General features: G+C 43.0%; 1 protein-coding gene across 3 annotated transcripts; it reads left to right on the top strand.

Annotated features, from left to right (window-relative positions):
- The first annotated feature begins 2,719 nt into the window (after positions 1 to 2,719).
- Positions 2,720 to 14,576, top strand: BMP2 (bone morphogenetic protein 2). Of its 3 annotated transcripts, none has more exons than XM_025469342.3 (3): positions 2,720 to 2,866; positions 4,107 to 4,456; positions 12,550 to 14,576. In XM_025469342.3, exons 2-3 carry the CDS (start codon positions 4,114 to 4,116, stop codon positions 13,392 to 13,394), a joined length of 1,188 nt encoding a protein of 395 aa, XP_025325127.1. In that variant the 5' UTR covers positions 2,720 to 2,866; positions 4,107 to 4,113; the 3' UTR covers positions 13,395 to 14,576. The 3 variants fall into 3 exon arrangements, with proteins under 3 accessions (XP_025325127.1, XP_035561706.1, XP_048956332.1); XM_035705813.2 differs by lacking the exon at positions 2,720 to 2,866 and adding an exon at positions 3,635 to 3,814; XM_049100375.1 differs by lacking the exon at positions 2,720 to 2,866 and adding an exon at positions 3,854 to 3,997.
- Positions 14,577 to 26,996: the final 12,420 nt, after the last annotated feature.

The raw sequence follows: 26,996 nt of genomic DNA, 5'->3' as shown, positions 1-26,996 counted from the left end.
ACTTGATAAGAAAGGAAATCATTTTGGAAGCACAGCAACGCTTTTTAACTGAAGTGTCTATGGGTAGAATATGTTCTATTGCCGACTTGTTTGGTGGCCAGTGATTCAGAGGGGCATTCTGCTTCTATAGCACTTTATTTTTTGGGGGGGGGGGGAGGGTGGGACGGAAGCATGTTCCTGAATATTTTACCCTCCCGCACTCCATTTACTTTCCTAGTAGGTAGGCTTCCTCTGAAATACCTTATTTGACCTTTATACTTTCAGAAACAGCAAGTGCCTAATTCCCCTCTGTGGGTTGCTAATCCGATTTACGTGAGCAGAACCTAGAATTATTTTAGCTTCTCAACTGAAAAAATAATACACATGGATAATACGCTGTTATGAGCTCTGGCTGCAGACTTTTCCTGCTTTGCAGGCTGGAGGTTCAGTGCAGGCAAACTTGATTTTGCTGATCTGGTCTTTTCCAAAAATTGTTGGCTCTTGGCTTCTAGGATCATTTGGGCAACCTGGTTGTGTTATGCGTGGAGGGCCCTGGAGAAAGGTGAGAAAGCCTTAACCTCCAAACGCCGTGGTACCGCAGATTTGGGGAATATTCAGCCGAGGAAGACAAGTGACTTGACCGTATGTCATATACCTGCTGCTGGGCCTGGTGGGTCAGAGGGTTCTAAGGTCTTGTATGCTTGGTTCACACTGTGCATTACTTTACCTTCTTCTGAGCTGCTCCACGCCTGCCTCTGAGGTGGGCAAGATAAATATCACGAAGCGTTACCTGATGGCCACCGTAAAAAATAGTATCATCCTCTCTCTACACTGCCACACACGAGAGTCAACACTGGGAATATCATGCATAGCAGGATGACATCCATTTCACATGTGTAGATATAGAGACATACGTTTAAAGACATGAGCTTTCGTTAGCATATATTTACATATGTGGATACATTGATAGAGACATACACGAATATTTTTGTATATTACATGTACATTTATCTGACTAAAAGGGCATTTGCATAAACATAAATGTATACACATATGTAAAAGTAAATGCGTACTCACGCATTACATATATATAGATATATTTGGATACATTAAATTTTAAGTGACCTACTCTGCAATCTCTGGTTTTCTTTTAATTCCCCCACCCTGGAGAAACACAAGTGTCTACGCAACCCTATGCCAAGACGCCTTGTAACTTGGTTGAGTTCTTTTTTTTTTTTTTTTTTTTTCTTCTTCTTTTTTTTCTCCTTAATCATCTGTTACCGAAAAACTTCAAACTGAAAGTTGAATAACGGGCCGGGCAGGAGATAAAGGCTCGCCCCCGCGCTCGCCCGGACCCTCGCCCCCGCCGCCCCGCCGCGGGTCCCGCGCTCCCCGCGCTCTCCCCCCGGAGCGCAGGGGCTGGATGCGCGAGCGCCCCCCTCGGCGGCCCCGCGGCCCCGCCCTCGGCCCCACCCCGCCGCGGCTGCCCCGGCGCGCCGTCCACACCCCTGCGCGCCGCTCCCGCTCCCGCTCCCGCTCCCGCTCCGGCTCCCGCCCGCTCGGGGATCCCCGGCGAGCCGCGCCGCCGAGGGGGAGGTGTCCGGCCTCCGCGGAGACGGAGGCTGCAGGCAGGCTGCGTCCCCTTTAAAAGCCGCGAGCGCCGCGCCACGGCGCCGCCGCCGGAGTCCTCGCCCCGCCGCCTGCGCCCGGCTCGCGCTGCGCCCGCCGCTCCGCTTCCCACACCCCGCCGGGGACTGGCAGCCGCCGCCGGACGCCCGCCGCCGCAGGCTGCGCCGCGACCCGCCGACCTCGCGGCCAGCGCGTCGCGGACTACGGGGGCTGCTCCGCCGCCGCCGCCGCCGCCGCCGCCGCGCGCCGCTCACCCCGCGCGGGCTGGAGCGCCCGGCCGAGCGCGCCCCTGCGCCGTGGCCTCGGCCGCCCGGGCCGCGCCGGAGCCGGGGAGCCGCGCGCACGGCGCCGCGCAGCCGCGAGCCCAGCCCGAGCGCCGCGATGCCGAGCCCGCGCCGCCCGAGCGTGGGGGCCCGCGACGCGCCGGCCGACGCGTGAGCGGACCCCGGGCCGGCCCCGGAGCGCAGCGCAGTCTGGCCCGGGGGCTGCCGCGAGGGGAGAGCGCGGCCGCGCGCCTCGGCCGCCCGGGACCCGCCTCGCCGCCTCGCCTCGCCTCGCCTCGCCTCGCCTCGCCGGAGAATGCGCCCGAGGACGCCGGGGCGCCGGAGCCGCGGGGCGATCGGCCGGCGGGCGCCGGCGGGGCTGCGCCGGAGCGAGGCCGAGTGATGCGGGGGCGCCCCCCGCCCGGCCCCGAGACCGCCGCTGCGCCCTTCCCCGCACCCGGCGTCGCCCAGGATGGCCGCCCCGAGCCACGGGCCGCGGCGGCGCTAGCGCGGAGGGAGCGCCCGACCCTCGGCCCCCGCGCCGGGCCCCGCGTCCCGCGGGCGCCGGTGCCTGAGGACGACGACGCACCGGCTTCTGCCCTGTCCCTTCCCTCGCCTGCCCCGTCCTCCTCCCCCTGCTCGCTGTTGTTGTGTGTCAGCACTTGGCTGGAGACTTGTTGAACTTGCAGGGAGAATAGCTTGCGCTCCCGCTTCGCGCCGGTGCCTTGGCCCCTGCGGAGCCGGCCTCGCCGCCCGGACCCCGCGCCCGGACCCCGCGCCCGGACCCCGCGCCCGCGCCGCCCCACTGCTCCGCGGGGCCAGACCCGGGGCCGCGGTGCCCGGCGGCGGGAGGAGGCGGCGGCGGCGGCGGCGGCGGCGGCCCGAGGGAACCGGGTCCCTGCGCCAGGTCCTTGGACCAGAGCTTTTTCCATGTGGAGGCTCTTTCAATGGACGTGCCCCCGCGTGCTTCTTAGACGGTCGGCGGTCTCCTAAAGGTAGGGGACGAGGGCCCCGGGCTGGGGTGGGGGTACGGGGTAGGGGTAGGGGCGGGGCGCGGGGCGCGGGGCGCGGGCGGCCGCCGAGGGCGAGCGGCTCCTGGGGCCGGGCCGGGCCGGGCGGACGTAAACAGACCCCCTCCGGGTCCACGTGCTGCCGAGCCCCTGCGGCGATGCCCCCACCAGACCGCCCCGGCGAGCCTGGCCCTCCCGGCTCGCGCTCTTCCGCCCCTCCTCCCTTCTCTCTTCTCAGTATTTTATTAGGGCTGTTAACACTTAGATGATTAAAAAAAAAAAAAAAAAAAAAAACCTCGAAGAAGCCCAATCTAGAGGGTGGCCTCTGGATTTCACCCGTTAGTCGCCAACCTTTGCGCCCTGCCATGGCCATCTTCTCTCCCTTCTTCAAGTTTCTCAGGGAGACCTGCTCTCTACTCAGAGCCAAGTCCCATTTAGGAAAATACTAGAAGTTGGGGTTCTCCCTGTTTGTTGCCAGGAATGCGAGGGGGGCAGAACTTAAATGCCACCTTCTGGTGACACGTGACCGAATAGGTATTATTTATGTAACTGGAGGAATATGTATGTGTGTCTGGACTGCATGGGGCGGGGGGTTCGGGGCTGGGGTGGCCTGTCCTGACACCTCTGAGGTTAAAGGCGTGGGCCACAAGTTGCAAGTGGCTTCGGAAGTTGTGGCCCTGAGTTTACCGGGTCTGGAAGTCAGAGGGAGGGCGGGAGGGCGGGAGCGAGAGAGAGTGTGAGTGTATGTGTGTATCAGGAAGTTCTATACGGTGCCTGTAAGGAAGTCACATGCACCATCCGTGCGTGTTTATATGCAAGCCAGCGCTGGGCAATGTGTTTGGGTTTGTTTAGCGATCCGGGAGGTGTCAGACCAAGCGGTGGTTTCCCCAGGTTCCCTGCACGGGCTGTCAGCGCGAGTGTCACAGAAGAAAGGTGACAGTCTTGACGCTGGTGGGGTGTGTGTGTGTGTGTGCGCGCGCGCGCAAATCGTGCCGGATGGATGAGAGTGAGTTGGAAGGGGGGGGAGCCTTCAGGCTCAGGAACTAGGGGCTTTCCATTCTCCCAAACGTTCGAGCTTAAGACCTTTGAAGTATCCCCGCGAGTATTGCACACCAGGTGGGCACCCTGGAGGGGGAGGCAGCGGCCGGAGCGGGAGCCCCGGGACGCGAGGGCGGGGAGAGGATTGGGCGGGGAACTCGGTGACTCACGTCGGCCCTGTCCGCAGGTCGACCATGGTGGCCGGGACCCGCTGTCTTCTAGCGTTGCTGCTTCCCCAGGTCCTCCTGGGCGGCGCGGCCGGTCTCATTACGGAGCTGGGCCGGAGGAAGTTCGCGGCATCTCCTGGCCGCTCCCCGTCCCAGCCCTCGGACGAAGTCCTGAGCGAGTTCGAGTTGCGGCTGCTCAGCATGTTCGGCCTGAAGCGGAGACCCACCCCCAGCAGGGACGCCGTGGTGCCCCCCTACATGCTGGACCTGTACCGCCGGCACTCGGGCCAGCCGGGCGCACCGGCCCCGGACCACCGGCTGGAGAGGGCAGCCAGCCTGGCCAACACCGTGCGCAGCTTCCACCACGAAGGTGAGGCGTGGAGCAGAGCGTGGGGGCCGAGATGCGCGCGGAGAGTCCCCTCCAGAAGCTCCCCACTGTGGGCCGACTGTTGGCATCCCTGGGAAGGCAGTTCTTGCCTTTGTAAGAACCTTTCCGAACCGAACCTGGCTTTACCGCGCTGCCTGTGTGGCGAGGGAGCCAGGGATTCCCCTTTGGTCAATCTGCACCCTTTTCCTGGCCTGCAGCCAGGAGAGCGACTCCTCCTCCAGGAACTGGAGAGAAATCAAGTGATGGGGAAGATGAGGGCAAAAGGCATGCCCCTAGTCAGCTAAATGTGCAAGAATTTCATAGGGGAAGAATGAAAAGGAGGGGGGCAGATTGGGATCTCTTTATGTCTGTTTGGAAGCCCTTTTGCCCTGTAAATCTGTTTCTCCTGCTTCAGCTGGGGTTTCAGGCTAGACACAGCCAAGGACAGACTTTTCAGAGATACTATTGAAGAATCAAAGCCAGGGGCCCCAAAGTCTTTCTAATTTACAGTTGATCTGGGCCTGGTTTGGAAGATTTCGAATCCCTATCTAATCCCCGTGAGAGATCAATCCCACAATCAATCTTATTGTTTCCACAATGACTTTCTTGTTTTGTGCTTAAATCTGAGATGAACTCCCTCTTAGAGACAAGGCAAGCCTTCAGATAAAAGCTTTTGCAGCAGCTGCCTGGTGGTTCTTTTTTTTTTTTCTCCATGTGCATTGAAATGTGGATTTTTTTTTTCTTTTATGATACTGGATGTGGTTTTCCTAAGGTACGCTATTTCTGCTTGTTTCATTAGAACAGCATTTAGTGGATTTGAAATGTCCAAGAGAAGCTATTGACATCTGTTGTACCCAAGTTCTTGGATCAATTAGTCAAAAATTTTATGTTCCACTTTAGTTCTTTTTCTACACTTTTAAATACCCTTTTGGCTTAATGCATTCCAAATAGAGCACGGGTTTCATCAAGTTCTAGAGAAATCTCCAAAGCTGTGTATCACAGAGCAGTCACTTGTAGATTATTGGGGAATCGGGAGTAAAGTTCCCATTTTCTTGCCTTGCTTCGAGGTGGTAAATTTCAGGCAGAAATCTATTCTCTAACATAAACAAATAAGAACTGTTACAGCTACCTATTTTCTGTCAGTGTGAAGGGTGACTACACTTGTGAGAACAGCACTTAGTGTTGGGAAGAAGTCCTAAAGGCAGGTGGCGTAACCAAAGGTACTTCTTCATCAAAGCAGTTGTACACTGTGAAGGGACACGGGATTGATAACCCATTGATCGTAATCCATCATTTTCCAGCACATTTCCAAGTGAGGTGCTTTTTTGCAGTAGAGCTCCCATGAGAAAGCACAGAAGGCATCCTTCTACTCCTTCAGGATTCGTTCGCTGAGAAGCAGAAGTTGTCTGTTGTCATATGTAGAAATGTTTTCACTCCTATATGCTCTGTCAACATAATCTTGGAATGATTGTAGTAGATGCAGCTCATCATTCCCAGCTGATGCTGATAAGAATTATTTTTCTGGATAGAAAAGTAGCAAGAGCAGCTATTTCAGCCACCTCTCCTGGAAATTTAGCCTGGAACCACTCTTAATTATTTTAAAGGCTAGGAAGGTACTGTGTGTCTCTCATAACTTAAAGGAGGAACACTTAAGTCGTCTGACACCTAAAACATTCAGCTGCATGAGGATCCCGTCAGTGGAGTCTGTGTATTTCTCTTTCCTCTAGGAGTGGCTTGATCAAAACTAAACAGGCTACAAATTATTTGAGTGTGTTATTTTAACCTAAATAGCGTGCTTGAGTTTATAAGTCAGAATTTATAACTTTAAAAGTATGAAAGTTATGTGCAGAGCAGTAGAGAAATTATCAACCTGCTTAAAGTCAACTTACAGTAACGTCAGATCTCAGTGCAGTTAGATGATAGAAAAAGCCATGTAATTTTTGCCTCAAATTTCATCACATCCATTTCTGTTCTTGTTATGACTAGCATATCATTCTTAGGCCACATCATGCATATTTTGAAGACCGTTTCATTTTTGTGTAACCCAGGATTTGCTTTTTATAAAGATCCTTGTGCCATGCATGGCACTAAAAATCTTTTAATAAATCATGTGATTAAGGCAGCTAGCTTAAGACCAGAACTTGGCTCCTGCAGCCTTAATGGGCATGTGTTTGGTAGAGAACTAAGGGCCTGATTCCAAGAATTACCTGTTGTTGGTTTCATTTGTGGGTGGAATCTGGGTGATTTGGTGAAATTACAAGACCAGAGATACCATGGTTATCAGATAATCAACCACTGTGTGAAGATAATGGGACCGCATGGTAGGTGATCTGAAACAGAATGATCAGTTGTCATTTCTCCTATTAAACTTTGTCTAGTCTTCTGGACAGTACTTGTCCCTTAGGAGAACCCAAGTACTCCAACAGTTTTCTTCCTCCAGTCATTAAAAAGTTCTTTGGCCGCACATAGACCTTTCGCAGCTGCCACTGAGGAAAGAAAAATCACTCCTCCTCCTGGAAGGAGTGTTCTGTGCTTTGCTGTACTGAAAAACACCTTGAAATTGGTTGACTTCACCGGCCCTGCAAAAAGCCTTTATGTTCTCCTGTCAGAGTAGAATATAGAAGGACCATCTGTTTGCTCTCCAGACTCTGAAGGACACAGTCTTCGTTTTAATGAACAATGGAATTATTTGCCTCCCTGACTAAAGCCTTTGAATAGAAAATAACCCTTTTCCCACAAATGTAATTACCACGAAAATATCCGTATAATGGGAGAGTTCAAGAAGCAACTGATGCCCTGGGAGAGAGAACTTGTATCACAAATGCCCAGTGTAAGCAAAGGATTTGGACACAGGCACCCCCCCAAAGCAGTATTTACTTGATGTGCTTCCCTAGTATCCCCGGGTCGTTCAGTGTCACTGAGAAGGGTCCCAGCAAGTAAAACAGGCATTCTCTTTGGAAGTCTTTGGGGGTCGAGGCTCTGATGCTCAACGATTGTTCTTGGACTAATATTATCTGTTCTCTACTCTTTTGGCCGTTCCTCTGTCTCCTTCCTTAATCCCTTCTCATTGAGCTATCTTGTCTTCTTTGAGACTTGCCCTTTGTGTATTTCACTAAGTAGTAAAAGGACAGTAAACGGGCACATGATCGTTCCAAAGGTGTTGGAGTTAAGGGTGGGCAGAAGCCAGATCAGGGTTCTTGAGGATGACAGTACTGTTCCTTCAGTTGCCTTTTGTTGTTTTTTATTTAAAAAAATAAAAAACTGTTTCCTTGTAACCTTTTAATTTTATATTTTTTCTCCCTGGTAATATTAATTCTCTAGCCATTATTTTATATTCTAGAAAATATTGTTTCTTATTCTCAGGCACTTTCCATTCATTTCAGGGCAGTGACATCCAGTTTTACTGGTTGGCTACGGCATCTGCTCGGTAGTGGTAGTTGTCTTATGTATTTATTTATTTTTTAAAAGACTTTATTTATTCATGAGAGACAGAGAGAGAGAGAGAGAGAGAGAGAGGCAGAGACACAGGCAGAGGGAGAAGCAGGCTCCCTGAAATGGAGTTGGGAGGTCCAGTGGGACTCAATCCCAGGACCCTGGAATCATGACCTAAGCCGAAGGCAGGCACTCGACCACTGAGCCACCCAGGTGCTCTGTGGTTATTGTCTTAATGGACACTTTTGGTTCAAAGAGGGTTGCAGAATTCTAAAAACATAACAATAATTCACATTTTTTTGCTAAAATTCACCATCCTTGAGGACAAAAAGGTAGCTGCAGACTAACAGTAGTTCCAGACAAGATCTGCATGTCCCAGTGGGCCCTACCGCTGTATTCTCCTAATGTTTAGTTACATCTCCCCACCATACTTGGGTGATACAGTCTTTGGTTGGAAAAGAACTCACCCTGTGGTTATTATAGTAAACATAAACGTGCCCCTAGTGGTTTTGACATTTGCTTGAGTTTTTGACTCCTCCCCTCAGATAGGTAGTGGTGCCTAATGGTCAGAAACTTGGAAACTTCAGTAAAGTTCGCAGCTCTGGTCTTCATTTACTAGCCCGGTGACCTTAGGAAAGCCACATAACCTCTCTGAGCCCTAACTATTTCATTTCCAAAATGGAGATAATAAGAGTCTCTCTCTAATCGATTCGTTGTGAGATGATTCATATAGAGATCTTCATGCCAGACGTGGCACCAAGAAGCCTTCAGCACACCAGAGGCATTACCATGGTGCCTTCTTTCTCTTCTTCTGTCCCATTCACACACTTGTCTGGGGAAGAAGAGGCCAGAGTGAACACAGGAGGGCTGAGGGAATTCAGCCTCATATTCTGTATTATTTTGATGTAGATGAATAATTGATAGGGGGTAGATGATTAAGTCAGAACTTCTCTTTGGACAAGAGGTCAGATGTCACTAATGTCTTATTTTTCTTTACTTCCCCACATTTCTACAGCCATAGCTCGCTCTCTATTTGGATAAGAACTTAGAGGTTCAGGAACCCAGGTCTAAAATAGGCTGGAATACCCAAATCCCTTGACAAGTTCAGCTTATTCAACACGGTTATTTACAGAGAACTAATAACTATGTAAACCTCTGAAAAAGCATACATTGCCAACTTAGGCGAATGCTGTATATTTTCAGAATCCCCAGGTGTGGTGCGGTGATTTGCAGCTTTTTTTCCCCCCCCTTTATTTTACTTCAAATAGGTTTTGATTTTTCCACCCTTAAGAAGAAAGTCATTCCTTGCAGATCAGAGGAAGTGGTGGTAGGTGCCCCAAACTTGAGCCATTTTTTCCTGGGTTTGGAGTGTTCTGACTTATTCTCTGACGTAAGTCCACAGGGGCATCACCAGAATCATTTGTATTAAGGACAAAGAGAGGTTCTTAGTGCAGCTGGGAAGTCAGAGAAAGGCCTTCAAGTTACTTATTGTTTAATAGCGAGTGTCTTCCCTTTGCTAAAGTTACTAAGTGATTCTCCTTCCTGCCACTTAACTTCCAGTGAGATTTTGAAGTGCATGAAATTGTTGTTTTTTTAACATGTCAAATCTAGTCAAACGGCAATTTTATATGACTCACTTCAGGCTTACATTTATCTTCTGGAGGGTTATTCTATTCCATGCCTCTTTTATACCCATCTTTATCCATTTTACCTGTCTTTCAAGCTGGTCTTGCTGAATGTTCATTATCATCCTCTTGCTGTGTGTGCGTGTGTGTGTGTCCTTGTGTCTGGGTGTGCTCGTGTCTGTATGTGTTCATAACTTCTTTCTTTTTCATTTATGGATTTAGGATCTGAAGTTTTTGTTGCAATTGTGATTTCTCTGGGCACCTTATTACTACAGGCAGTCAACAAATGCCCTGGATCATTTGCGTGTCCTCAACACTCTTTAAAAGAAAAGAGCATGTTCTTAGGTATACTAAGAAATCAGTAGTTCAAGCCAGATCTAGCTTTATGTCATTACATCTGGGGGATGCTACTGATTTTTATGACACTCCTTCTTTCTTTGGTATGTGTTGGCTTCTCTGTGAAAAGAATGCCTTCAGTGGAAACAGGGCCCCTGAATTAGGGGGAGGAAAAAAGAGAAGTAGCTAAATACTATCCTTGCTACTTGTTGGAGCTACTGAGGAAAGCCCTGCTCTGATTAGTTGGAGGGTTATTTTTTAAAATAAAATAAGACCAAATCAGAGAGGGGAGACAAACCATAAGAGACTCTTAAGCATAGGAAACAAACTGAAGGTTGCTGGAAGGGGGAGCGGGGTGTGGGGATGGGTAACTAGGTGATGGGCATTAAGGAGGGCACAAGATAGAATGAGCACTGGGTGTTTTATGCAACTGATGAATCACTGACCTCTACCTCTAAAACTGATAATATAGTATATGTTATTAATTGAATTTAAGTGAAATTAAATTAAACAAAAAATAAAATATAAAAATAGTGCCTGAAGTACTATTAGCTTAGAATGAGGTTTAGAGTGTGAGTAGTTCCCAAAAGATATTCCCAACAGGTGTAGATTAGCAGGCATAAAGGGACCACGGAGGGTTTACTTCTTGGCCTGATAGTCTCCACTTCCCAAGTAGATAGATGACCTTTGTTAGATCTTTCTGTTCTGAGTCCCTGGCTGCACCCTGCCCCTGCCCCCATGGACTCAGCTCTTATTCCTTGGCCAACACTAATGTTCTTCTGCGTGCTAACAAAATCTGTTTGACGCTATCATTATCATAAATGGAAACTGTTTTGATTACTTTTATGGTTGTATTTCCCCTAAATCAAGCAGCTATAGGTTGTTCAGAGAATGTAGATCTCTTAGCAAAGGCGAATCACTTCAGATCATTCACTCAAAGGTTCTACTTGTGGAAAACTTCATCTTCAAAGCACCACTCATCAGGGCAAGCTAAGTGGAAGTGCCAAGTTCCGGAGTGACAGTTTACCAAAATTTCATATTTGGTTTACACCAAATTATGGAGTAATGCTTCAATGTGATGCTTCTTAAATTTCAATCTTCACACAAAACATCTAAGACACCTTAAATCTTCAAATGCAGATTCTGATTCAGTGGGCATGGGGTGGGACCTGAGATTCAGCACTTATAGCAGGCTCCCAGGTTGAGGCAATGCTAGAAGCTCATGACCTTTGAGAGTCAAGGTTTCAAAGGATGCTTTTCACATTCAAATGTAAATTCCCACATCAACAAGAGAAGAAACAAGAACCATACGATCCTCTCAAAAAAAAAATGTAAATTCCATGAGCATATATATATATATATATATATATATATGTATATATATATATATTTTTTTTTTTTTTTGTCAGATAATATAAAGTACATAGGTTGGATCCAGAATGAAGCAGGTTAAGTTTTTTGACAATGAAAGGAACAGGATGTTGGTAAAACTCAATGAAAATAAATCCAAGTGTCTCAAATTCTATTGCTATTTATAGCCAATTTAATGATAATACGTACCTTTGATGATTTGCAGACTAAAGCATTCAAGGTGCTGTTATATTTTATTGTTTGCTTGGAAAACAGTACTCCTTAAAATTTAAATTCAGGAGTCTTAAATCAGAGCTTTTATGCATAGTCCACTTGAATGGCTATTCTGAAATGATGATACTAGACTAGAATGTTTATTCTGTAGTAGGATGGGATTATCCCTTAGGTCATGAATCTCATAATGGTATTTTTATAAACTTTCATAATTTTTTTGGTTTTATGTCTTGGTAGGTGTATGTATTTAATATGGTTTATCTTTTATAAGGACAAAGGAATTAAAAACAGAAGAGAGTCTTTTTTTTTTTTTTTTTTTCCTTTCAATAGTACCTAAAACGGGATTTGGTTTTTGAGGTCATAAAGAGGTGAGAGAACAGACAACAGTTGAGAAGTTCCTTCTCTTAAAATTGTCTGGCCTTAATTACTACGATGCTTTAGTACCACCCTTACGCTTCCAAAGAAGTCGATCCCTGTAAATGCCTTTGTCTCTGGACTTGGAGTAAAATAGTAGGGTGTGCATTGCAAAATGTCATCGTTGATGTTGAGTTTCAGACTCTTTAATTAGGAAACTGAAATCTGTATATCGAGATTTGTAAATCATCTAAATTGCAGAGTAATGTTATAGAATACTGTTTAAGGGATTGACATTAAAGCCTTTTTCTTTTTAAGAAATGCAATAATTTCCTCAAATCCTCACTCATTAGACCTTTACTAACTATAGTGCTTCTTTTTTTTTCTTTTTTTTTTTTTTTTTTGTCCTAAAGTCTGTGAATTCCAAAGAAATGCTTCACTGTTTCCCCCATTATTATAGCCACCTGGAAGCAGTATTCATGTATTGGATTAAGAATGTAACGATGAAAAAAAGAAAAGCTCTAACAATGAATTGTGAAGTTTTGCTTCATGGTGTGCATGTTGACATAAATGTACAGAAAAGGGAGGCTTCCTTTGTATCCAGAGCAGAAGTTTTTGTTTTCTGGTTGCAAACTTTTACATAGGTTAAATCAGATACTGAAATGAGGTTTACAAATTCTCCTATGTCTTCAGATTGTCATTATTACTTTACTGAATGACTTTTTTTTTAATTTTCTTTCTTTCTTTTTTTTTTTGTCAAATTAGAATCTTTGGAAGAACTGCCAGAAATGAGTGGGAAAACAACCCGGAGATTCTTCTTTAATTTAACTTCTATCCCCACTGACGAGTTTATCACCTCAGCAGAACTTCAGGTTTTTCGGGAACAGATGCAGGAACCTTTGGAAAACGATAGCAATTTCCATCACCGAATTAATATTTATGAAATTATAAAACCTGCAGCAGCCAACTTGAAGTTCCCCGTGACCAGACTTTTGGACACCAGGTTGGTGAATCAGAACGCAAGCAGGTGGGAGAGCTTTGATGTCACCCCTGCTGTGATGAGGTGGACGGCACAGGGGCTTGCCAACCACGGATTTGTGGTGGAAGTGACCCACTTGGAGGAGAATCAAGGTGTCTCCAAGAGACACGTCAGGATTAGCAGGTCTTTGCACCAAGACGAGCACAGCTGGTCACAAATCAGGCCACTGCTAGTAACGTTTGGCCACGATGGGAAAGGACACCCCCTCCACAAAAGAGAAAAGCGTCAAGCAAAACACAAACAGCGCAAACGCCTTAAGTCCAGCTGTAAGAGACACCCTTTGTACGTGGACTTCAGTGACGTGGGGTGGAATGACTGGATCGTAGCTCCCCCGGGGTACCACGCCTTTTATTGCCATGGGGAATGCCCCTTTCCCCTGGCAGATCACCTGAACTCCACTAACCACGCCATTGTTCAGACGTTGGTCAACTCGGTTAATTCTAAGATCCCCAAGGCGTGCTGTGTACCAACAGAACTCAGTGCTATCTCCATGCTGTACCTTGATGAAAACGAAAAGGTTGTATTAAAGAACTATCAGGACATGGTTGTGGAGGGTTGTGGGTGTCGTTAGCACAGCAAAATGAAATATATATATATATATGTGTGTGTGTATATATATATATTTCTAATATATAAATATATATATTAGAAAAAAGCAAAAAAAAAAAACCAAGTTGACACTTTAATATTTCCCAATGAAGACTTTATTTATGGAATGGAATGGAGAAAAAAAAGAAAAACACAGTTATTTTGAAAATATATTTATATCTACAAAAAAAGTTGGGAAAACAAATATTTTAATCAGAGAATTATTCCTTAAAGATTTTAAAATGTATTTAGTTGTACATTTTATATGGGTTCAACCCCAGCACATGAAGTATAATGGTCAGATTTATTTTGTATTTATTTACTTATTATAACCACTTTTTAGGAAAGATAGCTAATTTGTATTTATATGTAATCAAAAGAACTATTGGGTTTGTACATAATTTTCCAAAAATTGTAGTTGTTTTCAGTTGTGTGTATTTAAGATGAAAAGTCTACATGGAAGGTTACTCTGGCAAAGTGCTTAGCACATTTGCTTTTTTGCAGTGCTACTGTTAAGGTCACAAGTTCAAGTCCAGAAAAAAAAGTGGATAATCCACTCTGCTGACTTTCAAGATTATTATATTATTCAATTCTCAGGAATGTTGCAGAGTGGTTGTCCAATCCATGAGAACTTACGTCCTTATTAGGTGGAATATTTGGATAAGAACCAGACATTGCTGATCTAATATAGAAACACTCCCCTACCCCTTAATTTTCAGAAAAAAATAAAGCAGGACCAATAGAAATAATGAGGAAAATGATAAACCTGCAGGAAAGTGAATGATGGTTTGTTGTTCCTCTTTCCTAAACTAGTGATCCCTTCAAAGGGGTTGGTCTGGCCAAAGTATTAAAATAAAACATAAGATTTCTTTATTATTAATATTGTGGTCATGTATATTTAAAATTGATGTCTAGTGGCTCTCATGAAGAGTTGGAAATTGATTTGTATTTAACTGTTACCTCATCTGGGAGCTCTTTATGCAGAAGGACCCAGTTTTCTAACTTTGCCCCAACACACAGCAAAATTGTGCCCATCATGTTTTCTGCCCACCACCTATTCTCTGTTGGATCAGCTTGCTTTTCTTTCCAAAGGTATGTGTTGGAACACATTTCTCCAAATGTTAAACCTCTTTCAGACAATAAATATCAGAGCTCTGGCATTTTATTCTATAGTCCAACCTGTAAGAGAGGATGGTGCATTTGTACAACATGCATGATGATTGCTTCGTGTTTGCATTCTTTCGTCTGAAGCTACTCATTTCGGAGGGAGGTGGGGAAAAGGCAAAGAATGTTGGACGTTTGCAAGCAGGTCACTTGATAATTGATACTTGTCCCAAAGGAATTAGCAACGATTTAGTATTTCATGTGACCCTCTTTGGGGTTCGTGATTTAGGAGAAAGATTTAAGAAAAACCAAAGCTCTGAAACAAGCAAAACCTGGGAAACCCAAGATAAAGTTTCAGAGATGATATCCCATGCAACAGAGGCAGCGGTGCCAAAAAATTAGAAAGGGAAAGTGTCTAAGATCAGCTTCTACAAGGACATCTGCCAATTGGACAGAAGCCCAAGCAGAATGAAGTCAAATTAGGCCACTCAGAGTGAACTCTCGCAGCGGCAGGGCTTCCGTGCTCTGTGTCGAAATCAGGCCCAAGGAAGGGTTCGATGGGTATGTCTGTACAGCCAGGGAACCCACCACTCCTCACTATTTTACTAGAAGTCTTTTAGGTCAATTTGTAGGACTCTGTGTCCCCTCTGATCGCTCTGATTGGCGAGGCCTAGTTCTAATCTTCTCTAGCCTTGCCTTGGAATTGGCTGAAAAAAACAGTGTGCTCCTCAAGGAACAGACAGTTATAATCAGATTCTCCCCAAGAATTAACTTGTGATGACCATGAATGTAATTACATTTTGATCGTGCAGATCATGTTTTTAAATTAATACCAGTTATCTATCACTCCTTCCACTTTAAAAATCTTTCCATTCCTTTTCATGCCTATCCCTGTTGCTCTTGCATAGGTAAGAGTCGTTAGTATTAGAACCAACCTAGGAGGGCAGGGTGATCTCTGTCCTCCAGCCACCCTTCACCCTCACTTGGCATGGAGGTGGGGGGACAGACAGCACTGTCTTAACATCTTCATGATAATAACCCTTGTTTTCTCATCTCCAAATACTCTAGAGGAGAGTGTGTGGTTATTGCATAAGAATTTCCACCCATATTGACAATTCAATCCATTCTATTGATTTTTCTGCTTCATTGGTTCTGATTTTCTTTGTTAAAATGGTTTTCAGTGGTATCAACTCAAATGTGTTCTCTTGCATGTTTTATATGTATATAAACTACATATACACAAACGTAAATAAATACACATATAATATGTATAAAAACATACAAAGATATGTGATATAACATCTGTATACATGATGGTATTTTCAGCTTCAGTTTAGTTTCAAAGATTTTGTAATAGTTGAGGACTCTGACCTTGGCAGCTCATTTGAGAGACAGAATATTATTACATACATTCTACATTCTTACATTTGGCTCACATTCTTCATTCTGAGAGAAAGTGTCATAACTAACTCCATGACACTGAATCCTTTGAATCTTCAGTGACTATTCTGCAGGAATCTTTGAATCCTTTTAGAGTTGGCTTTTAAAAAATGTATTAGTTTCTGAATTTTGGAGGATCACCTTTCAAAATTGATTAAATTGTGTCATCTGTTTTTGTGCTTATCTGGGCTATGTGCTCTCCCTGGCATGGTTTTAACCTGCATGGCAGGTCCAGATTGTTCTGTTCATTTTTTGCTTTTAAAATTGAGGAGGGAGAGGGTGAAAGTTTACAAATTTATCTGTTTCCATCTTTTCATAATTTCTACTCCAATCGCTACTTTAAATTGTACCTCAAAGGCCAAGATTATCACTAGATAATCTTAATGATCCATGTCTTTTCTCTCAACTTTTTTATCGGAGGTGGAGAAATCATTTGTGCAACTCAAAGCACTTTTTAAAAGAGTGTGTTTCTATTCTGCAGTCATATTAATATTAAGATAATTGAGTCACTGAATGTTAGTTAGATGCCACAGCCCCCAATCTGTTACAAGGCAAAAGGAACATAGCCTTGCAATAAATCATTTAAGTGTAGAGTGAGTATGATACAGATGAGCAACTACAAAGAACTAAGATTGCCCTATTCCTTTCCTGGTTTAATTTTTTAGGGGGCAAGTAGGATGAGATGGATAAAATACAAGTCTACTTTACTCAGGTAAAATGCTTTTCCCTTTTTCTCTACTTTGTTGACATAAATTACAGCCTTATGGTATTCCAGGGCAGAGGTTTTGGTTTGGGGGGTTTTGTTTGTTTGTTTGGACTGTCTCCCTGCCCTGAAAATTTCAAAGTGAACTTCTACCTAACTTGGGGGACCAGTGCTCTAAATAAAATATCTCAGATTTTAATGTGCATACAAATCATCAGTACTGCCTCAAGGAGAATGCAAATTGATGTGTATACAGACCACTTGAGAAAATGTTACAACCTAGATTCTGTTTCAGTGAATCTGGGGTGGGGCTTGAGAGTCTGCATTTCCGAGTCGCCCCCAAGTGAAGCTGTTACTGCTGGCCCATGGACGACACTTTGAGAAGCAAGGTTCTGGTAATTATCTTCTCAATCACAGCAGCAGAAAGTTGGGTTGAGTTTAGACCCCTCTCTAAGAAGCAGTACTTAAGGGAAAAAAACAAAACCTGTATACAGGATGGCATTTGAATACGTTTCACCATATCTGAAATGATGTTCTACATCTTTTTTTTCAAAGGCATTCTTTTCCCCCACAAGATGACTGGCAATTTTGTGTTCTAGCCACCCTCAGACATGAAAACACTTGGTTGCTTATCTTGTAAAATCTGCTCTGCTTGCTTGCTTGGGCATGTACGCAGTCAGTTTAGTCAAATGCGTGTCAGTACATCTATGTGGATGGGGGAGCAGGTGCAAGCCCTTAACGTACTTTAAAAAAGTTTAACACTTAAGTCAGTCCACTGAGTTGATCTCGTGTGATCTTAGTGCCAAGCGTCTGAGTTAAAAGTTTTCCCTTTGAAGGCAGCAAATAGATGTCATACATTTGAAGTATTTGTTTATACTAAAAATGATACTTGAATTTTTTTTTAAGTTCTAAGACAGTTCACTGTATAACACCACTGAGCCTAGAGGGTGATATAAAGCTTCCCAAGCTGGTATTTGAGCTTTGATTTAATGGATATTGGAATTTGTGATGGCGTGGTTGGCTTTGAATAATCAGGTGCTGAGGTGAATGGGCTCAGGCTAGAAAAAGGAAAGGGACTTGATTTCCCTCTGCAGCGGGGAGGGGTCAGGGAAGAAATCACTTTGTGTTGGTGCCTCCTTTTTCAGCAAAGTGTCCAATGAGGGTCGTGTGTTCAGCAGCCTCATTTTTACTTTTTAGGGGACCGCTATGAAGATTTCTTACAAGCAACACAGATTTGACTATTTGTTGAAATGTTGGAATGAAGTTCCTAATGTCCAAACACCCTTTATATTTATATTTATTTATATATAATTAGTATTATACATACTAATATATCAACATACACTATACATGTGCATAACATACACACACACACACATATATAATCTGTCTTTTTCCCATATATATCCAAAGAAAAAATTTTCGTTTGCTCCTGTCTGGAGCCCATAGGCCTATGCCCATAGCCCATAGGCATCTAGTATTATTTTGGTTGTCGGGTTTATAATTTCATTTAGGTCTCTACATTTTGAGTTGAGTCGCTCGGAGGTGCTTAAGTAGTATGCCAGCTGCTGACTTGAGCGCCCATTTCAAGGCTGTGTTCGCCCCGCGCCCTGGGCCCCACTCAGACAGGGCCAGGAGTCCGTTATTGTTGCAGTCGTTCTGATGCAGAGATCTCTCTGCAAACCACCGATTTGCTCAAAGCTTCCCTCATAAGGAGCAGGATCTCATCTGGACTGCATTTACACTGGAACCACTTGGCCACAACACTATGAGAGAATAATTATTGAACTATTTTACTGTACAACTATTTCCAAATTGTTGATTTTTTATTGATTTCAGGAGGCAAGCTAATTGCCCCATGGCAACTTGATGTGAACGTTTAATGAAGATCAGGAAACAGAGTTTATGAAAAGCTTTTGTATAGTAACTGCAAAGTTTCAAGAACTGTTTTATACTTCCTGACAGTGCTGGGCCTAGCTTAATGGTTTGTTTTTACTACTTAAGAGTGTAAACCTTGCTTTAGCCTGGTGTGTGGAAACTAGACCCTCATCCCGCATTACGCATTTTCAAGTTGCTTTTTTACTCACTCCCGACTTCCTTTCCTGCCATCTACAATCAGCACTTTTTCTGTTTTAATTGCCTGAAAGCGAGTTTCTATCTTTGCACATTGAGAATCTTAACACACGTGCGCGTGCACACTCGCGAAATTAAGTGTCTGTATTGTTTCACTTTGTTTTGGGTGGAGTTTCTTGTCGGCACTTGGTTGCTAGACAACCAAGCAGACAAAAGTTAAAGATTGAAAAGGCATTTTTAAAGATGTCAAATCCTGGCGGCCGAACTATTTTATCTTTGTCTTATTATGGAAGGCTTAGTTTTCTTACCAGGTTACCCTTCCTTTTGTTGGGTAGTTGGCTGGCCGAAGATTTTTTTGAAGTCGACCTCTTAAGGCATTATCTGTTTGAGAACTTTATTAAGAGTTGTTCCCCTTTGCTGGAACACACTTCCCACCTGAACGGACAAGAAAAAGCCAGCTTAGTTTCCAAGGGTGTGTTTTAAATCACTAACAAAGTTGAGCTCCAGCTTCCAGCCACTTCGATAGTTATGAGGCAAAGAGGTAGAGGAGAGATCACTTTGAGGCAATGTTCAGAAATGCCAGGACTTCAGGTTGTCTCCAAGAAGCTGCATTCGCTTTTTTTTTTTTTTTTTTTTTTTTGGTGGATCAGATTGGAAATGTTTTTAAAGATTCTTAAAAGCCTAATTTTAAATCAAAGTCATTTAAATTGCTCATTTCAGTGAGATGTTTCAGGAGCGTGTTATAAATACATGATCTTTATACGTCTGCCAAGTTGGACGTGTGTTCACAAGTTTGTCTTGCATGTGTACACAATTTGTAGCTGACGTGCTATCCTCACCCCGGGTCTGCCCTTTCCCCTTGTTCGTCCTCTGAGATGCTGCCTCTTTGTGCCTCCTCTTCACAGGGTTCCCCGTGCTGGAATTTAGTCAACTCCATGGAAAACTTTACCAACTTTACTGATTCATTTACAGGCAGGATTTCCTGGCATGGGGATCAAACAGGGAGCCCTGAAGTTTGTTCATCATAGCCTGTCTTGGAAATTAGGATCTTCTGAAGCCCGTCTGGCCTGTACATATAAATTTGACAAAATGTTCTCCTATAAAGAAGCCTTACTACTGACTTAAATATTGCTCAATCACTTGGTTTAAGCAGTAAGCCTACAAGTCCTCACGGGCACATTAGTATTGTCAATATTATAAGGCACAATATTTAAACACCAGGGCCCTGAAATGAATCAAATTGCAAACCTCATGACAATCAATAGATGAGCTAAATAGAAATAGGAAAATAGGCCCAGGAGAGGATTCTAATATATTCTAATCTCATAGGATTAAGTGCGTGTTTGCTGCCTGAAGATAGCTTGGCTGAATAAAAGAAAATTGAGAAGCTAGGGGTTATTTTGTGGTTTGAAAACACACACACACACGCACGCACGCACACACACACACACGATCAATGCAGCTTTGATGAGCAGAGGAGTGATTTTTAAAGATTCTCATAGTATAATAACCCTTTCCTTGGTGATGTTACAGAACATTTTACCTGGGTAGAAAAGGGCTTAGAAGTTACTGAACTATTTGTCTTACATAAAAGAACAGTTTTTGAACTGTATAATTCTAGAATCCATTTACCAACAAGAGCAACCCTAAAGAAAATATATAACCCTGCTTTGTTGGGAAATATATCTCTGGAAGGTTGTCACTGTATAATATGGAAATCAGCTCCAGATTCTCTCTCTTTCGTGAGTACTTTTGAATATCACTTTCACTGATGAGGCCAGGTTGAGGTCAGTGTGTCAGAAGGATACTTCCTGAGTGCCTTTGTTTAACCTCACCCTTTGATATACTCTTGGGCTCACTAAGCAAATTTTAAGGGCATAGTGTGAAGGAGTAGAGGGGGTATTGACATTCCTAAAGGACAATTAGGTACATTCTCATAGCATGGTGGGCAGTGTCTCATTTCTAGAACTTTTAAAGCTAGGACAATGAGACTGTACCACTGCTGTTCCTCTCAGGGATAGTAATTAAAGGACTTCTTGGGATGGGGACAAGTCCATCTATGATGTGCCATTTCTGGAAAGTTCAGAGGGATAGCAGTTTTTCACCCTCAGTGGTGTAAAAATAAGAGCCTCCCTCTATAGAAGCTGTTGCCCAAACACAGTCTCTGAAGGCTCCTTGCCTAGTAGATCCGTGGGACTTTGACCTCTGGGTCCCAAAGGAGTTGGGACTCACAAGGCTGTCCAGTGAAGAGGTAAGTTAAGAGGTGGTCCTTCTCTGGGTGGAGTACAACCTGGTAACTTTAATTTTGTACTTATCACTTACCTGGTCCTCAGAAAACCAATTAGAACCTTCCGATAATTCTATTTCACGTTCAGCCCTCCTTCTCTTTTCCTTCCTCTGGGTATCAGGACCTTCCATGGAGATAGGAAAATATGTTAGGGAAAGAGGAGCTGGCAAAGCCAACTTGATTGGATAAAAAGGGAGAGGGATTTGGTCCTACGGCATCACCAACCTGAGAGTTGGCTCAACACAACTGAAACTGCTGAAGAAGATCTCTTCTGAGATGCCAACTTGGAGAAGGCACCAAATCCTATTGTTATTTTTCATTTCCATGGTGATGGGACTGAGTTTTGGGAGACCAGTAACTCCACAGACTTACCTTATGGAAAATGCTTGTTGTGGGAGGGAGAGAGCACTGTCCTCCTGTCCATAACCCAGCCTCTGAGATGATGGGGAGAAGGGCCACTCCGGTGGGAGGGGGTGCGAGGGAGGGAGCAGGCAGCCAGTTGGCCTTCTGCAAGTGTAAGCACTGAGCAAAGCGCTCTGCTTTGCAGCCAGAAACAGTGATTCATTTGATTTTAATTTTGACGTTAGGATTTTTCTCATGACTCATTTGATAATTTCATATGGAATTTAAAACACTGAAACAGTTACTTACTTTTTAGGAACTTAAAACATTCACCAGGAAGAATACACTTTTATCCTCCCAAATAGAAGATGTCCCTAAAACTTCACTGGGGGGCGGGGGTGGGGTGGGAAGAGAGGGGCGTTTCTCGCACCCCTCCCCTCCTGGCTGCGGTAGGGGCCTCTACCCTGGCTGATCTTTCCACTACTGTTGACGGATCCTCAAGCAGCCAGTTTCGTCTTAATGTCTTTCTTATCTTGAATTCCTTTCACCACCATATAGAAGGTTAGCTGCAGGTATTTTTAAAAAGATGTGTCCTTATCACGTTGAAGAAATGCTGCTCTAATCCTGTGTTTTGAGAGCTTTGAACGTGCATAAAAAATGCATTTTATGCTTCAATTGTTGTGATCATATGATTTTTCTTTTTTAGTCTGTTAATGTGGTAGATTACACTGATTGATTTTCAAAAATTCAACCAGATTTGTATCAATTGAATAATCCCTACTTAGTCATGGCATAATAGCTTCTATACATTGCTGAATTCTATCTGCTAATATGTTACTAAAAATTTGTGCATCCATATTCATGAGGGATAGGGGTCTACAGTGAGGTGGGGTTTTTTTGTGGTACTATTTTTGTCTGGTTTTGTTTTAAGGGTAATACTGGCTTTGTGGAATGAATTAGAAAGTGTTCCCTCTTCTTGGATTTTCTGGAAGAGATTGTATAAATTTGGCATCAATTCTTTAAGCATTGGTAGAATTCTTCAGTGAATATCTGGGTTGAAGATTTCTTTTTTTGGAGACATTTTTAATTATGAATTCAATTTCAGTTTTTAAAACAGAGGGCTATTCAGATTATCTATTACATATTAGATGATTTATAATAGTTTGTACTTTTGAGGACTTGGCTTTTTTTATTTAAGTTTTCAAATACATGTGTAGAGATGTTTGTAATATTATTCTTTTGGTGTCTGCAGGGTCTGTAGTGGCATCTTGTTTTATTCTAGATGTTATTAGTGTGTCTCTTCTCTTTTTTTCTTTGTCAGCCTTGCTACAGATTTGTAGATTTTATTGATCTTTTCAAAGAATCAAACTTTCTGTTCATTCATTTTATCTAATTTTTTGTTTTCAGTTTCATTAATTTTTGTTTTTTGTTATTTCCTGTCTTCTTATTTGGGTTTATTTTTTGCTCTTTGTTGTCTGTGCTCTTCAGATGAGAGCTTAGTTTATTGGTTTGAGAGATTTTTCCTCTTCATGTAAGCAATCTAGTAATACAAATTCCCTCTCAGCAGTACTTTATTTGTGTCTTGAAAATTTTGATGTTATAGTTTCACTTTTTGTGTGTGTGTGTGAGAATTTCCCTTTGACCCAGGGATTATTTAGAAATGTTGTTTAGTTTCCAAGTGTTTGAATATTTTCTTTTTGGTTTTATGCTGTTGATTTCTAGTTTGATTGCATTGTGGTCAAACATACTCTATACAATTGCGTATCTTTTAAATTTGTTGGCATCCTTTCTATGGCCACGATTTGGTCTATCTTGTTATACAGCATGTGAGTAATTGAAGACAATGTGAATTCTGCTGTTGTGTGCAGTGTTCTGTTAATGTCTTTAGATTTTGTTGGTTGATAGTGTTGAATTTTTCTACATCATTGCTGGCTTTATCTCTAGTTATTCTATAAATTGTTGAGAGAGGGGTGTTGAAGTATTTACAATAGTGGACTTTATTTTTCCTATCGAGTTTTTGCCTTAAATATGCATACATATAAAATATACTGCATCATATTTTTTTTTATCCTTGTACTTTTAGTCTACCTAAATTTTTATATTTAAAGTTACTTTCTTAGAGGCAGCAGATAGTTGGGTCATACTTCTTAAGCCACTCAGCAAATCCTGTCTTTTAATTGCTACAATGTCTTTTTTTTTTTTTTTTTTTTAAGATTTTGCTTATTTTCATGAGAGACACAGAGGCAGAAACACAGGCAGAGGGAGAAGCAGACTCCCTGCAGGGAGACTGATACAGACTCAGTCCCAGGACCCTGGGATCATGATCTGAGCCGAAGGCAGATGCTCAACCTCTGAGCCACCCAGGCATCCTTACAGTGTCTTTTTAATGACATGTAACTCATTAAGGATAATTGTTTAAGTCTACTTTTTTATTATTTCTTTGTTCTCCTTGCCTTTTCTTTTTCCTACCTTACTTGAACATTTTTTAGAATTCTATTTTAATCTATCTATAGTTTTTTTTTTTTTTTTTTTTAGTGCATCTCTTTGCAAGGCATTCTTAGTATGTAACTATGTACCAGAGAAATTAAAGTGAAGAAATTTCACCTCCTTTTATGTCCCTTTACTCATCCCTTTTTAGAACATGGGAGTCTCAAATATTTCCTTGCATTCCTTGGCAACCACGTTAGACAAGGTTATGATTTTTGTTTCAATCATCAAACATAATTTAGAAAAGTCAGGAAGAGAAGGAAAGTCTATTGTGCTCAACCCATAAACCTGCTCTACCTGTGAACCTTCTTCATTAAGGACGTTCCACAAGGCCTTCCAGGATTGATTCCCACATTCCCAGCAGCAGCCTGGGAGGTGGCTGGATGTGCGCACACCCAGGAGGGCACACCTGCAAGAGCTGGAGGTGGTGAGAGTTTGGCCACGTCTGGTGGCTTGGCGGCAATTCCTGGATGGGGCTGGGCGCTTTGGGCCGAGGTCCCCTGTCTCCATGGTACCTACTCACTGTTCTTCAACTACCCTTTTAAGGTCGGTCTGCTGGCCACAAATTCTCTCAGGTTTTCTTCACCTGAGAATGTCTTGGTTTCACTTTCATTCTTGAAGGAGACTGTCAACTGGGTATAGGATTCTGGGTTGACTTCTTTTTTTCGGCCCATAAAAAACACTGCACTACTTCCTCTGTCTTCTCTGGCTTCTGATGAGAAATGTTCTGCTGTTTGAATTTTTTTTTTAACCCTTATAAGCAATGCATAATTTTTCTAGGCTGTTTTTGAGATTTTCTTGGTCTTTAGTCTTCAAAAGTTTGTGGTGTCTCAGAATGGGTTTTTTTGGCTTTTTTATTTGAAGTTCACTTTGCTTGAATCTGAAGTCCCCCCTCCCTTTTTCTAAGTTTAGGAATTTTTTGCCATATTTTTTGACTGTTCTTTTAATCTTCTCTTCTCTCCCATTTCTTTATAGGACTTTAGTGACAAGATCTTTTGTTAGAGTTCCAAATATCCCTGAGACTGTTCATTTCTTTTGGTCTATACTCTGTTGTTTGGATTGAATAACCCCCGCTATGTTTAAGTTCACGGATTCTTTCCTCTGTCTTATTCATTCTGGTGTTGAGCCCATCTATGGAGTTTCTTATATCAGTTATTTTGTTTTTCAGTTCTAAAATTTCCATTTGGTTTTTCCATGTATCTTCTGTTTCTTTGCCAGGACTTTCTGTGCACTCATTTATTTCAAATATGTTTGTAACTGTTCTTCTGAGCAGTTTTATGATGGCTGCTTTAATTCTAACATCTTTATCATTTTAGGGTAGCATCTGATGATTGTCTTTTCTCATTTATTTTGAGTTCTTCCTGGTTCTTGGTATAACAAGGGATTTTTTTTTTTAATTGAAATCTGGACAGTTTGGGTATTATAATATTCTAGATCTTATTTAAGTCTTGTGTAGCAGGCATCCTCCAACAGTGCTTTTGGGGTGAAGTGGGGGTACTACCTCCTGCTGCCAGGTGGAGGTAGAAGTCCAGGTTCTCCACTCTGCTTCCATTAACACCCAGGGAGTAAGGGGGCTTCTTCATTCACTGGATGGAGTGGAATTTTGGGGTCCCCTTTTGGCTTCCACTAATAGCTGTGAGTTGGGATATTCTTGTTACCACTGAATAATGATGAAAATTCTGACCCTCCATTAGGCTTCTTTTGACATGCACTCAAGGAAGAGAGAGTTGGAACACCTTGTTACAGCCTATAAAGAGGCATGTCTAGGCTGTCCATTTGGCTTTTGCTGGCAGAGTTGGGAGTTAGGCTGAAGTTCTTTTCTGTGTTGTTTGGCTGGAGTAGACTTTGTATTATCTAAAAGTCTTTGTATTTCTAGACATTTTTCCTGGTCTTTTGGCCAGAGAGGGCAAACTTTCCTTTGCACTTCTTCCTTTTCTCTTTCTTTTCTTTCTTTTTTTCTTTCCTTATTTTCTGTCTTTTCTTTTGTGTCTATGATCATGAGGTACCAGTTCTCCAGTATCTAGTCTGGAATATGTGAAGCAGAAAGAAGCCTCAGAGAACTCACCACCTATGTTCTTCTGGCGCAAGGTCCCTAGCTGGACTGCCTTCCTCTAATTAACCTTTAAGACCTGTTGGCATTTGTTTTATATATAAAGTACAGGGTTTTTAGTTTAACTTAGCAAGAGGAATAGGGAAAAGTATGCCTACTCTATCTTCCTGGAAACAAATACCAGTACGTATGTTTCTTTCGATCTTTAAATGCCCTCACAAATTTGCAGATCAAAGGTGATAAATTATTTCAATTTTCTGAGGAAAAAATTGAGACACTTAGAGGTAATTTGCCTGATCAAAGTTGCTTAGAAATGTGGCCTTGGAGTAAAATCTTGGAATTTTAACAGTTATTATTTTGCTTTTTCCTTTTCTTTCTATGTTTGTTAGAAAGAAAAATCTGGGAGTAGGGGTAATGAGAATGGGGAAGGAAAGAATAGTTACTAAAGAGAACACTAAAGGACTACTTTTTTGTTTGGAAGCAGCAACTATTTAGAATGGTGGAACTAGGACTTTTTAGGTGGATTTTAATTGACCTTTGAAATGTTGTTAATCTACACAGATTAACTATATGATCTTCGTAGTTACTCGCTTATGTCTCATCTTATAAATAAATAACTTCAATTATTTGTACTGTGTCCTGAAACTCAAGTGGCAGGGTATATATTTAATAATCACTCCCACCTCCTTAATTAAAGATTTGCATAGAAATGGGAAGGATGGGGAAAATTTTCGTCACTTTGTAGTGATGAAAGCTTATATAAAACTTTCATCTGAACCCTTTTGGTCCTACAAATTCTTCAGATTGCTTAGTATTTCAAAGAAGACTTTATTTTAAATGCTCTCTTAAAGCCCAATGTTTAGAGTTGCAGAAAGGTTTCCAATATTGCAAAGGCAGTGATGAGCTCAGAGAATTAGCTTCCCTAAGCAAAATTTCTAATTCTAATATATTTCCTAATAGAGCATTCAGAGCCCCTCTTCCCCTGTTTTACTCTTGATTACTACCACTGCTCTTTAGAATTCCCATATGTCTAAAATCAAGAATGGATGGTAAATGGCGAAGACTTTTTAGGAACAAGTGAACTGACCTATCTGCTTGA

Source organism: Canis lupus, chromosome 24 (assembly GCF_003254725.2).
Source record: "Canis lupus dingo isolate Sandy chromosome 24, ASM325472v2, whole genome shotgun sequence".
Lineage (NCBI taxonomy): Eukaryota > Metazoa > Chordata > Mammalia > Carnivora > Canidae > Canis > Canis lupus.
The sequence above is the reverse complement of the archived record's forward strand: the minus strand, read 5'-3'. Positions and strand labels throughout refer to the sequence as shown.